The sequence below is a fragment of the Aotus nancymaae genome, unplaced genomic scaffold (genome assembly GCF_030222135.1).
Source record: "Aotus nancymaae isolate 86718 unplaced genomic scaffold, 86718_ANA_hifiasm-v0.15.2.pri h1tg000006l, whole genome shotgun sequence".
Taxonomy (NCBI): domain Eukaryota; kingdom Metazoa; phylum Chordata; class Mammalia; order Primates; family Aotidae; genus Aotus; species Aotus nancymaae.
Window position 1 is genome coordinate 51888926 of NW_026988417.1, and position 13568 is coordinate 51902493.

The window sequence follows — 13568 nt, forward strand, 5'->3', positions numbered from 1 at the left end:
AATACTATGCAACCATAAAGAAGAATGAAATAATGTCCTTTCCAAGGACGTGGGTGAAGCTGGAGCCATCATCCTCAGCAAACTAACACAGGAACAGAAAACCAAACACTGCATATTCTCACTCATAAGTGGGAGTTGAATAATGAAAACACATAGACACAGGGAAGGAAACAACACACACTGGGGCCTGTCAGGGGGTGGGGAGCAAGGGGAGGGAGAGCATTAGGACAAATAACCTAATGCATATGGGGCTTAAAACCTAGATGATGGGTTGATAGGTGCAGCAAACTATCATGGCACATGTATACCTATGTAACAAACCTGCACATTCTGCACATGTATCTAGAACTTAAAGTAAAATAAAATTTAAAAAATTAGAGCAAGACCCTTTCTATACTTTATAAGAATTATCAAGGCAATTAATTGTACTTACCAGTACAGAAAACACTTAAATGAAAATAAAAGTAGGTCACTTCCCCCGAAGCTTGGCGTTTGGTCAGTGGGGACCCACGCGGGTTCAAAATGCGTATCGAGAAGTGTTATTTCTGTTCCGGGCCCATCTACCCTGGCCACGGGATGATGTTCGTACGCAACGATTGCAAGGTGTTCAGATTTTGTAAATCTAAATGTCATAAAAACTTTAAAAAGAAGCGCAATCCTCGCAAACTTAGGTGGACCAAAGCATTCCGGAAAGCAGCTGGTAAAGAGCTTACAGTGGATAATTCATTTGAATTTGAAAAGCGTAGAAATGAACCTATCAAATACCAGCGAGAGCTATGGAATAAAACTATTGATGCAATGAAGAGAGTTGAAGAGATCAAACAGAAACGCCAAGCTAAATTTATAATGAACAGACTGAAGAAAAATAAAGAGCTACAGAAAGTTCAGGATATCAAAGAAGTCAAGCAAAACATCCATCTCATCCGAGCCCCTCTTGCAGGCAAAGGGAAACATTTGGAAGAGAAAATGGTACAGCAGTTGCAAGAGGATGTGGATATGGAAGACGCTTCTTAAAAATCTCTGTAACCATTTCTTTTATGTGCATTTGAAAATACCCTTTGGACACTTGGAACTGCTAAATTATTAGTTTATTTTTTACATAAGGTCACTTAAATGAAAAGTGATTAAAATATATCTTTTCTACATTGCCATCTATAAAACATCAGATATTACTGATGTTACATTGCATCTCAGTGTTAAATCTTCACTGACAGATGTACTTACGTAAATCATGAAAATTCTGCTTATAACTGTAGAAGTGAATTGTGGATGTAAAATGCTGATTCCATTTGGATAATGGTACAGGGCAGCCTTTGTATAATAAGTAATGGCAAAAATTCATGGTTAGTGATGTATAAAATAAAATATTCTTTGCATTAAAATACTCCCTTTATTAATGTTATAGAAGAGGGGATATGACAAGGAAATAACAATTTGTTTGACAGTGTCAAATACTATTTTGATTTTAGTATTTCCTGTTTTGGTTTATTTGCATCTCAGAAGAGCATAATGATATTGTTTGATGAAGCCGAATTGTGCTGGACTGTTTTGACCTGGTTTAACCCTTCTCATAGGTAGTTTTGGATGTTGGGGATGAGAACTGAATACTCTTTGCCTGGAGTGACACTACACTCTAGAATTTCCACTTTGGAGAATACTCAGTTCCAACTTGTGATTCTAGTAGAACAAACTTTATTTTTCTAGCCTACCAATGATCTAGAAGCAGAGAAATCCCAATGCCTTTTAAAAGTTACGTGGTTTTCTTTTAAAAAGCTCCTGTTTTTGGAAAGTAGAATTTATGGGTACAACATCTGTTCATTATTTGCACATAAAATAAAACCATTCAAAAAGTTAAAAAAAAGAAAATAAAAGTATACTTTACTATGGAACTTCCTCTAGTTTAATTCAGGAAGTGAAAAGATGCATTTTCAGAAGTAACCCTTGCTATACAAAACTCTTTAAATCCCTCCCCAAAACTCAGAAACTAAATAGTTTCAGGTAGCAAGAGATACTTGTTTTCTAAACTTTCTGTCTTATTTTCCAGTCTTATCGGGACCTCAAAGAAGTAACTCCTGAAGGGCTCCAAATGGTAAAGAAAAATTTTGAGTGGGTTGCCGAGAGAGTAGAGGTAAACCTTCTATAATAAAACTATACTGTGTGTTTTTCTTCTAAGAAAATCTTACTTCAAAAGCAAAAAAGTGAGATAGTATAGTGCTTTTCTTTTCAGTGACTTTGAAAGTGAGGAACACTTTTAGGAAATGTATCAGCACGGCTATCCTTACTAGTATACTGGAACTCCCTGCTGTTAAGCTGGCCAATACACACCTCCCAGATCCTGTTGGGGAAACCTGGAATCTGTCTCCTTCCTGCCCCATAGGAGAAACCTTGTATTTCCTACTCACCTCCACTGCTAGGCAAAGTTCCATTAGCATGGGATGGATGGAAATGGAACTCTGTGTGACTTTAAATGTTACTTTAACTTTTATGGTATTACTATAATTCTGGGAGTTAAATAGGGTTTGTGATTATGCAAGGGTCATAATCACATTTGAGAACACTATTCTCATAGGAAGATATATTTTTAGTTCCAAGCAATTAACTTACAAAGACTTAAAACATGATTTCTGATTTGGCTGATCATACCTTAAAGCTTTCAGTAAACAAAGTGCACTAAAGGTCTTTGGATGAAATGTTTTGTATTATAATTTCCTGAATATTAATTGAAAGATTTTGAGTATCCTTTTTAAGTAAACATAATTTGTCTGATAAAAATTGAGTTCCTTAGATCTTAATGATGACCATTTTCCTTTATATATTGAGATTATTTTAAAAACTAAATCCTGTCTTTTTTGTTCTGTCTCTATCTTAAATTTGATTGTTAAGAAAGAAAATATTGTGCCCAGATATAATTTTAATACAAACTGTAGCTCATTGATGCATTTTTGTTTTTGTGTTCTTTTCATATCCATGTATTTTTTCTCCAGTTGCTTTTGAAATCAGAAAGTCAGTGCAGGGTTGTAGTGTTGATGGGCTCTACTTCTGATCTTGGTCACTGTGAAAAAATCAAGAAGGCCTGTGGAAATTTTGGCATTCCATGTGAACTTCGAGTAACATCTGCACATAAAGGACCAGATGAAACCCTGAGGATTAAAGCTGAGTATGAAGGTAAACCACAAGTAATATGGACATTTCAGGTATTTCTGATTTTGCTAAAAGTAATTACACACTTTAGACTAATAATGCTGAAAAAGAGCTTTGTCACCTTTCTAAAGGAAAACATGATATACTAGGCTTCCCCCCCCCACCCCCGCCAGAAAGAGTCTTGTTTTGTCACCCAGGCTAGAGTACGGTGACACGATCTTGGCTCACTGCAACCTCTACCTCCTGGGTTCAAGCAATTCTTCTGCCTTAGCCTCCCGAGTAGCTGGGATTACAGGCATGTGCCACCATGCCCGGCTAATTGTTGTATTTTTAGGAGAGATGGGGTTTCACCCTGGGCCAGGCTGGTCTCGAACTCCTGACCCCATGATCCGCCCACCTCAACCTCCCAGAGTGCTGGGATTACAGGTGTGAGCCACCACGCTCAGCCTGGGCTTTCTTAATACTCACCTCCAAAGAGCTTAAGGTACTCTAGGCACTTAGAAAAGAAAGAAGCAGGGAGAAAGATTTTAAAATGCAAGCATGAAAAGAAAACAAAGACTAGAATAATGAGAACCTCTGGCATCCTTACCTGGGAAGAAGCCCCTAGAGCACTGCTTCTGATATACTCCAATACAAAATAGGCTCCCACAGTTACAGGAGGCCAAGGTTGAAACAGCAGGTTGTCCCAGGCATCTTTAATTGCCACCCTTTCCTGGGAGGCAGTCAGATGGGAAATTAAGGAACAGTTTCAGAATTCAGTATGTAAAAAATAATGGGATAGCATTGATAATGGAGCCCTGGGTTTACAACCAAATGTTTCTCAGCTGGAAAAAAATGATGATTGAGTATTCCGTCTAAAGGTTGTCGCTATGGGAGTGTAGTTACTAATTATGGGGGAGTGGGAGGTTGGGGGAACTCAGACTCCTTTGATAAGCTAATGAATTCTACAACTCTTTTCAGAAAATTGCAAATACATAAAATTTTGGATTCTAGGTTACAAATCTCTGCTTTAGGAAACAGAAGGATAATTTATAAATTTAACAAAGAATGAGTTGCTTAAGAGATTATGTTAAAAATATATCAAAGGGGCTGGGCGCGGTGGCCTGTAATCCCAGCACTTTGGGATGCGGAGGCAGGTGATCACCTGAGGCCAGGAGTTTGAGACCAGCATGACCAACATGGAGAAACCCTATCTCTACTAAAATTAGCCAGGTGTGGTGGCGCATACCTGTAATCCCAGCTACTCAAGAGGCTGAGGCAGGAGAATCGCTTAAACCTGGGAGGTGGAGGTTGCGGTGAGCCAAGATTGCACCATTGCACTCCAGCCTGGGCAACAAGAGCAAAACTCCATCTTAAAAATGTGTGTGTGTGTGTGTGTGTGTGTGTGTGTGTGTGTGTTTGTGTGTATCTCAAAGGGCCTTGAAAGTTTAGGGTACTATATTATTTAAACTTTCCTTCAACTCTTATTTCAACACAGGCCCTAATCCCCTAGTCTATATTAACTGGGTCTCCCTGCACCCTGTTGGTTGAAGGACCACCCAATCAGGAAAGATACCTGTTCAGTTGGTGTCATTCTTCACTTTGGTCAGCCTACGCAGCAATAGTAGAAGAGGCCTATGAGCTGTTCCCTCACTAACACCCTGCTATCCCCTTTATAATGTAGATCTCAAAAACAACCAACCCTATACAGTAAGTGGCAGAGTAACCTGATATTTTGAATATATGTGTAATAATAGTGTCTTTTATGTTTTTTCAGAGAAGACTACTCAAGGACCTCAAGTAATTAAAACATAAAGGCCTTAAACCAAAAAAACCCATGTCTTTAAATCTCTTTTAAATGTTTAGCATAATTATAAACTTGTTATTTCCCTAGGGGATGGCATTCCTACTGTTTTTGTGGCAGTGGCAGGCAGAAGTAATGGTTTGGGACCAGTGGTGTCTGGGAACACTGCATATCCAGTTATCAACTGTCCTCCCCTCACACCAGACTGGGGAGCTCAGGATGTGTGGTCTTCTCTTCGACTACCCAGTGGTAAGATACATTGAATTTTTAAAAACTATTCATTACAAAGATTTAACAGATACACAACAGTAGACAGACTAGTATAATAAAAGCTCATGTACCCATGACCTAGCTTGAGCAATTAACATCTTGTGTCTACAGCCATCTCTTGCTGGCTTATTTTAAAGCAGATCTTAGACATTATAGTAATTTATACTTATTTACCTTTAAGCAATGCTGGCTCTAGTTTTTAAATCATAATCATAAATTGTTACAGAACAAAAGGGGCCCACTATCTGATGCACAAGAAACCAATACTATCTAAGCCACCAGGTTTTTGAGAAAGAAAGGCATCCTTTTTCAAGTCGATCAACAAGGAGACATGAGTCCAGCTCAAATCTGACTCCCTATGCTGACTTGAAGGCAGTAATTTTATTAGAAAAAGTTTAGGGGATGGATTCTGGGATTAGTAGGTGATTGGTGGAAGGAAAGGGGAGGTCTAGAAAGTCCTTGGGCATGCACAGTTATCTCTTCATGTTATCTTATGGATCACATGTGTAAATTTGGGGGAGTTAGTATGAAACGTGGTGGAAATTGGGCCTGTGACATCAGTAAGCTGGTTCTGTGTAGTCTCTAGTTGGCCATATTGTTTAATCTATCATCCTTGCAAACTGAAGAATTTCTGTTAGTTGTTGTCTTTTAACTCTTAGGGACACAGTTTCAATACCGTATTCACACCTAAGAAAGAGTAGTAGTAATTTCTTAAAGATATAATTTTTAGTTGGTGTCCAAGTTTTCTAAATGTCTCATCTGTTTATAGAGTTGGTTTGTTCAGCTCCACCACAGTCCTTATACTGCATTTAGTTGATAGTCTCTTACTTTTTTTTAATGTATAATAATTCATCCTCCCTTTTTCCCTTTCATTTTTTCTACAGAATTTTCTACATTTTGGATTTAGCTTATTACATTTCTAGGTGGTGGTAAACATGCTGTTCCATTCCCTATGTTTTCAATAAACTGATGGTGAGATCTGTAGTAAAATCAAGTTTGGATATTTTTTTCCCCAAGAATTCATGGTATTGAGTTTTTTTAAGTATATGTGATAATGTTATTTCTGTAGAGAGAATAAAATTTTATCCTTAATTATAGGGGATAAAGCTGGGCACAATGGCTCATGTCTGTCATCCTAGCACTTTGGGAGGCTGAAGTGGGCAGATCTCTTGAGGTCAGGAGTTCAAGACAAGCCTGGCCAACTTGGTGAAACCCCATCTCTACTAAAAATACAAAAAATTATCTGGGCATGGTGGGGAGCACCTGTAATCCCAGCTACTCAGAGGCTGAGGTAGGAGAATCACTTGAACCTGAGAGGCGGAGGTTGCATTAAGTCAGGATTGCACCACTGCACTCCAGCCTGGGCGACAGAGCAAGACTCCATCTCAAAAAGGAAAATTGGGGATAAAAAATAACAACATAAAAATTGGGGATAAAAAAATAATCCTTTGGCTGATGGAACTAGATCACGTAACAGTGTTATGGTTTGTTCATCATAGTCCGGAATATGACTGATGTTCTGCAATTTATGAGGGTCAATATTGTTTCAGTAGGAGCAGATTTGCTTTATTACTAAAACCCCTAATTTTTCTCATAGATGTATATATCAACTCTTGATACCTGTCAATTATATTAAGTCCTTGAGCCCTCCAACCTGGTCCAGTATGGACTGCTGTTGTCTTAGGATCCCCCTTTACCATCATTTTGGAGACTCATTTTGCCTTTCTCTAGGCTTGGACCTCCCATGTTTTCCCCTTACTTGGTTTATTTATTTTGTTGGAGTACATTCTTGAACTTAGTGGCAAAAGAATACAAAAGGTAGCCGGGCGCAGTGGCTCACGCCTGTAATCCCAGCACTTTGGGAGGCCGCGGCAGGTGGATCATGAGGTCAAGAGATCGAGACCATCCTGGTCAACATGGTGAAACCCCGTCTCTACTAAAAATACAAAAAATTAGCTGGGCATGGTGGCGCGTGCCTGTAATCCCAGCTACTCAGGAGGCTGAGGCAGGAGAATTGCCTGAACCCAGGAGGCGGAGGTTGCGGTGAGCCGAGATCGTGCCATTGCACTCCAGCCTGGGTAACAAGAGCGAAACTCCATCTCAAAAAAAAAAAAAAAGAATACAAAAGGTAAATTTTGATACCAAGGTATCAAATTGTTTATATTGAAGCCCTACACTTGATAGTTTAGAAATAGAATCCTATGCCGAAAATCATTTTGCCTTCTAATATGGGGAGCATTATTACTCCAGTTATCTCCTAGCATCCAGTTGTTGAGGACTCCATTGCTTTTCCACCAGTCTGATTCAAGGTTTCTTACGAATTTTGTTTCTCTCTGGAAACTTTCAGGATCTTTTGTCTGTTTTCATTGTTCTTAAATTTTACACAGACGTGATGTGCTGAGTCTGTTTTCATTATGGACTTTGGTGGGCTCTTTTAATCTGAAATTCTGATTTCTTAGTCCCCATTTTTCTTGAATTATTTAATTTTCTTACCCCTGTGTATTCTCTCTTCAAACATTTTTGAATTTATTCAAATTTGGGCCTCCCTATTTTATTCTATTTGTTTATTCTATTTGTTTGTCTTGTTGCTATACTTTCTGGAATATTTCCTCAATTTTACATTCCAACTCTTCTAATGAGTTTTTCTTTTTGAGGTGGAGTCATGTCTGTCACCCAGGCTGGAGTGCAGTGGTGTGATCTCAGCATACTGCAGCCTCTGCCTCCTAGGTTCAAATGATTCTTGTGCTTCAACCTCCTAAGTAGCTGGGATTATAGGTATGCACCACCACACGAACCTAATTTTTGTATCTTTAGTTGGATACTTGGTTTCACCATGTTGGCCAGGCTGGTCTCAAACTCTTGACCTCAGGTGATCTGCCTGCCTTAGCCTCCCAAAGTGTTGGGATTACAGGTGTGAGCCATTGTGCCCAGCCTTCATTTTGGATACAGGTGTGTGGGTTTTCTTTTTTTTTTTTTTTTTTTTGAGACAGGGTTTTGCTCTGTTGCCCAGGTGGGAGCGTGGAGGCGTGATCATATCTCATTGCACCCTTGAACTCCTAGGCTCATGTGATCCTCCTGCCTCAGCCTCCCAAGTAACTACAACTACAGGTCCACACCATCATACCTGGCTAATTTTTTTACTTTTTGTAGAGATGGGCACTTCGCATGTTGCCCAGGCTTGTCCTGAACTCCTGGGTTAAGAAATCCTCCCATCTCAGCCTCCCAAAGTGTTGGGATTGGGTAGGAACCACTGCCTCTGGCTTCTTTTGACACAATGTTTTTATATTTCTTTTGGTTTTTGTTTTCTGGGTTGTTGTTTTTTGTGTTTTTTTAAATTTCCAAGAGCTCTTTTTTGTGCTCTGGAGAAGATGATTATAGTCTGTTGTATATAGTTACTTTCTTCAGCTGTCTGGTAGTCCTTGGCTGTTTGCTCTTTTAAGAGTGGAACACTATAAAAAAAAAACAATTGGAAGCTTCAAGTGGGTGGTGCATGTCAAAATTGGGCTTCACTATGGGGTGACGTGGTAGGGATTGTTCTTCCAATAATCCCTTACATTAGTGTCTAGGTGTTAAGTGTTGACCAGAAAAAGAGAACTAAAGTTGTCTGTGCTTGGTGTCCCCTAGTCCAAAGAAGCCTAGACTGAAGTCTGTTTTACCTTCAGAAAAATTAAAGGCCTGGTGTGGTGGCTCATACCTATAATCCCAACACTTTTGAAGGCAGACATTGGTGGCTTGCTTGAACTTACAAGTTTGAGACTAACCTAGGCAACATGATGAAACCCTATCTCTACCATAAATATAAAAATTAGCTGGGCATGGTGGCACACACCTGTGGTCCCAGCTAGTAGGGAGGCAAAGGTGGGAGGATCACTGGAGCCTGGGAAGTTGAGGCTACAGTGAGCCGTGATCATACCACTGCACTCCAACCTGGATGACAGAGCATGATGAGCAAAACATTTGCAATTTTTATGGTATGCTGTTTCAGGAGAGACAAATAATCTGGAGGACTTGTACATAATGATCACTAGAATTGGGAATAATCTTTCGAGGAGTGGTTTTACAGTAACCTGTGTAAAATCCTGAACACTGCCCATATTTCTCTTTCTCTGATGTCATGCTCACTGGATAACCTTTTTTTTTTTTTTTAAACAATTTAAGCTATTCTTTTACCAGAAAGGGAGTCCTGGGCAAGAGGCATAGGTATTTCAAATATTAGAGTAAAAAACACTACCCAATGTGCCAAAAATAATGGTTGACATTCTTGGAACATGTATTGTATACCAAGCAATGCTCTAAACACTTAACCTGTATTAACAACTCATTGAAATGTCACATCCAGTAGCTACTAGTTACAATTCACTTATAGAAGAGGACAATAAATTAACATGAGGTAACTTGACCAGTACCACATAGTAAGTGGTAGAGCTGCATAAAATAACATACTAATACAAATTAGGAAATTGGCCTTGTGGGGTTTTTTTTCTTTTCTTTTTTTGAGACAGAGTCTTGCTCTGTTGCCTAGGCTAGAGTGCAGTGGCACAACATCAGCTCACCACAACCTCCACCTTGCTGGTTCAAGCGATTCTTCTGCCTCAGCCTCCCAAGTAACTGGGTTTTACAGGCACCCGCCATCATGCCAGGCTGATTTTTGTATTTTCAGTAAAGACGGGGTTTCATTGTGTTGGTCAGACTGGTCTCAAAACTCCTGCCCTTGTGATCCACCCGCTTCATCCTCCCAAAGTGCTAGAATTACAGGAATGAGCCACCACGCCTGGCCATGATTTGTATTTTACTCTGTTCTTGTTGGGGATAATGGAAGTCAAAGAGCCTGATGAATTCCAAGAATACTGGGCAAATGGAGCTCTTGGAACTATAAGCTGCCTAGTGCCTGATTCTAGCAAACACTAGACATAATTGTACTACCTCAAGACACTGCCTCAACAGACATGTGGCCCCTAGGATGTTATTTTCTTATTCTCCTGTTTTGGATCTTACTACTATTTATTTAAAACTTGACATTTCTTAAAATTATTCTGTGGATTTGACTTTTTTTATTGCTTAAAAATGTTAATAGTTCAAGTGCAGACAGAAAGATTAGCCAGAAAATTATCAAAACAGCATAGCTCAAGTTTGTCTGAGAACAGGTATTTCTCTCCATTTACCTTGACCCTTGTTTTACTTCAGTTGTTCTTCACCAGGGATTGAAAGGGATAGTATATGTGAACAGAAGTTTCAAAAAGGTAAGTTTCTTTGTAAGTGAATTCTATAAGAAGGGTGATAGATGATATATATAAAATATCTCTTCATAGGAGATAATACTGCTTTTCCTCTTATAATCACTTTACCACTCTGGTATTAAAGAAAGTTCTACAGATCCTACTTTTGGTCAGAATAATGCAGTAGCTTTTTATTTTCTGTGGCAGTACTGCTCCAAGTATAAAATGTTTTGTGAGGTTGTATTTTCATTATTAATTGAGCTCAATTTTCTGACTTTTCCTTTCTGAACCAATAGGTCTTGGCTGTTCAACCATACTTTCTCCAGAAGGATCAGCTCAGTTTGCTGCTCAGATATTTGGATTAAACAACCATTTGGTATGGGGCAAACTGCGAGCAAGCATTTTGAACACATGGATTTCCTTGAAGCAAGCTGACAAGAAAATCAGAGAATGTAATTTATAAGAAAAGAACGTCATTGAATATTTTAGGGGGAAAACTACAAATTTCTAATTTAGCTGAAGGAAAATCAAGCAAGATGAAAGGTGATTTTATATTAGAGAATACAAACAAAATGTATTAGTGAATAAATGCTTCTCTATATCCATATTAATAAACATGAACACCTAACCCATCCTTACTTAGGCTAGAGACCAAGATATTTCAGCCAGCCTTCATTTAATTTGTCTTATTTCACCCTTTTTCCTTAAGTATTGATGGTCTCTGCTACTGAGTTTCTTCCTTAGTACTGAATGAATCATCTTAACTCCCTCAGCTAAAACTAGTATTACTGACGCCCAGCCATGTGTCTCTTTTTGTTTTGGTTTTTTTTTTTTGAACTGGAGTTTCACTCTTGTTGCTCAGGCAGGAGTGCAATGGCGCAATCTCAGCTCACCACAGCCTCTGTCTCCCAGGTTCAAGTGATTCTCCTGCCTCAGCCTTCCAAATAGCTGAGATTACAGGAGCCCGCAATGATGCCCAGCTAATTTTGCATTTTTAGTCGAGACAGGGTTTCCTCTATGTTGGTCAGGCTGGTCTCGAACTCCTGACCTCAGGTGATCCACCCGCCTCAGCCTGCCAAAGTACTGGGATTACAGGCATGAGACACCCAGCCAGCTATGTGTCTCTAGACTTGTATTTTCTCTTTTTTTTGAGACAGAGTCTCACTGTTGCCTAGGCTGTAGTGGCATGATCTCAGCTCACTGCTGCCTTGCCTCCTGGGCTCAAGCAGTTATCCCACCTCAGTCTCTCGAGTAACAGGGACTAACTATAATCTTGCAGCACCATGCCCAGCTAATTTTATTTTTTGTAGAGACAGGGTCTCACTGTGTCACCCAGGTTGGTCTCAAACTCCTGGACTCAAGTAATTCTACCTCAGCCTCCCAGAGTGCTAGGGTTACAAGCATGAGCCACTGTGCCTGGCTAGACTTGTATTTTCAACTCTCCACTTCTCCCTGTACGTCCCATGGGCACTCTAATAAAAACCAGAATGCTTCCAATTTTATTCCTCTTCCAAGCCTGTAACTCTCGATATACTCACTGTTGCAAGTCAGAACCTTGATTTCATCATTGATGTTTTTCTCATGTTTCACATTTCATTCATCACCAAGTCATGTTGGTGTTAATTTCTGATTAACCCTTAAATTTACCATCTTCTCTTCCTCTGTACAAAAAGCCTCAAGTGAGGGTCAGATTAAACAATTATTTTGATCTAGACTGTCCTCATTCTCAATCCACCGTTTTCTAAATTGATTCCCCAAGGACTTCTAACATAATAAACTCTTTACAAACTCTTGCACCACAGACTTCTTTGAAAATATGTATGCTGTTGACCCTCTGTAGAAAACAGCACAAATAAAACCAACAGATTTCATTGATTCCTGGGTTCTCCTGAAGCCTATTCATGGTTTATAGATTAAGAATTGATGACGTAGCTGGGCACAGTGGCTCACGCCTATAATCACAGCACTTTGGGAGGCTGAAACAAGCAGACCACTTGAGGTCAGGAGTTTCAGACCAGCCTGGCCAACATGGTGAAACCCTGTCTATTAAAAATACAAAAATTAGCCAGCCATGGTGGTGGGTACCTGTAATCCCAGCTATTCCAGAGGCTGAGGCATGAGAATTGCAGCACCTTGAACTCAGGAGGTGGGAGTTGCAGTGAGCCGAGATCATGCCACTGCATTCCAACCGGGGCAACAGAGTGAGACTCTGTCTCAAAAGGAAAAAAAACAAATTGCTGATGTGACCCATGAAGGGAACTCATTTTCCTCATAATTTTTGGACTGCCACACATTGGTACCTTTAGTTCTTTGAAGGCCCATATTTTTATCATTAAGACCTATTTGTAAGAAACAAACAAAAAAACACAAAAAAGACCTATTTGTTAGTTAGTAGAGCTTTATCTTCACTGTCTCCATGAAACCTTTTGTAACCACAATGACCACAAGTAGTTCTTTCTCTGTTGAATTATTAGGTCCAGAATAGAAGATGTCATTGTATACTTTATTTCCCTCACACTGTGTTATGCCCTGATGTGCTATGCTTAGCTATCTGCCAGAGATGGGTAAATTATAAAACTCATGTGTGCTACTTAGGTTTATATCTTATGCTAGTTTATAAAAACAATTAAAAGGACTTAAAAGATTAACTTTGGTTTCATGGTCTCTGAAATCACCGGCTGCTATTTTAGCTTGTTTACCCTTACCTAGCATTAAGATTCCACCTACTTCTATGCAGTATATGAAAATTTTTAAGCATTCATTTAGATTGGTAGATAGGACTATTATAAGTTATCAATTTATTTTTCCCTTTTTTTTTTTTTTTAAATAAGAGCCAAGTTCGCACTATCTCCCAGGCTGGAATGCAGTGGCATGATCGTAGTTCCCTGCAGCTTCTCAAGTAGCTGGGTGCATGTGTCACCATACCCAATTATGAATTTCATCATTAGTTTCTTAGAGTGCGCATGTCCTCAGCAGTAAGTTCATCAGTGCTATAGTAAATACTTGAAGGTATTTCTACTGTTTTGTAAAAGTAACTTAAGCTTACCTGATTTGCCACCTTTTGAGTATACTTCTACGAGCTTGTAGGTAAACGTAAATAAAAAAAAAATTATCCAAATAATACAGTTTTTAACTTTTTATCATAAAGACATGCTTAG

General features: G+C 39.2%; 2 protein-coding genes across 5 annotated transcripts in view; both read left to right on the plus strand.

The window, feature by feature from the left end:
* PAICS (phosphoribosylaminoimidazole carboxylase and phosphoribosylaminoimidazolesuccinocarboxamide synthase) overlaps positions 1 to 13058 on the plus strand; it is a 50389-nt gene extending 37331 nt beyond the window's left edge. For 2 of the 4 annotated variants that reach the window (XM_064367366.1, XM_064367377.1), the window contains exons 12-15: positions 2045 to 2128; positions 2985 to 3165; positions 5015 to 5173; positions 10707 to 13058. In XM_064367366.1, coding sequence (XP_064223436.1) covers positions 2045 to 2128; positions 2985 to 3165; positions 5015 to 5173; positions 10707 to 10873 — 591 coding nt within the window. In that variant the 3' untranslated portion in view covers positions 10874 to 13058. Of the gene's footprint in view, positions 1 to 2044; positions 2129 to 2984; positions 3166 to 5014; positions 5174 to 6078; positions 10138 to 10378; positions 10435 to 10706 lie in introns of those variants that run through there. The other 2 variants (XM_012441051.3, XM_012441052.3) reach the window with 2 other exon arrangements.
* Positions 257 to 2013, plus strand: LOC105709237 (probable ribosome biogenesis protein RLP24). Its single transcript, XM_012441059.3, has one exon. It carries the CDS (start codon positions 523 to 525, stop codon positions 1012 to 1014), a length of 492 nt encoding a protein of 163 aa, XP_012296482.1. The 5' UTR covers positions 257 to 522; the 3' UTR covers positions 1015 to 2013.
* Positions 13059 to 13568: the final 510 nt, after the last annotated feature.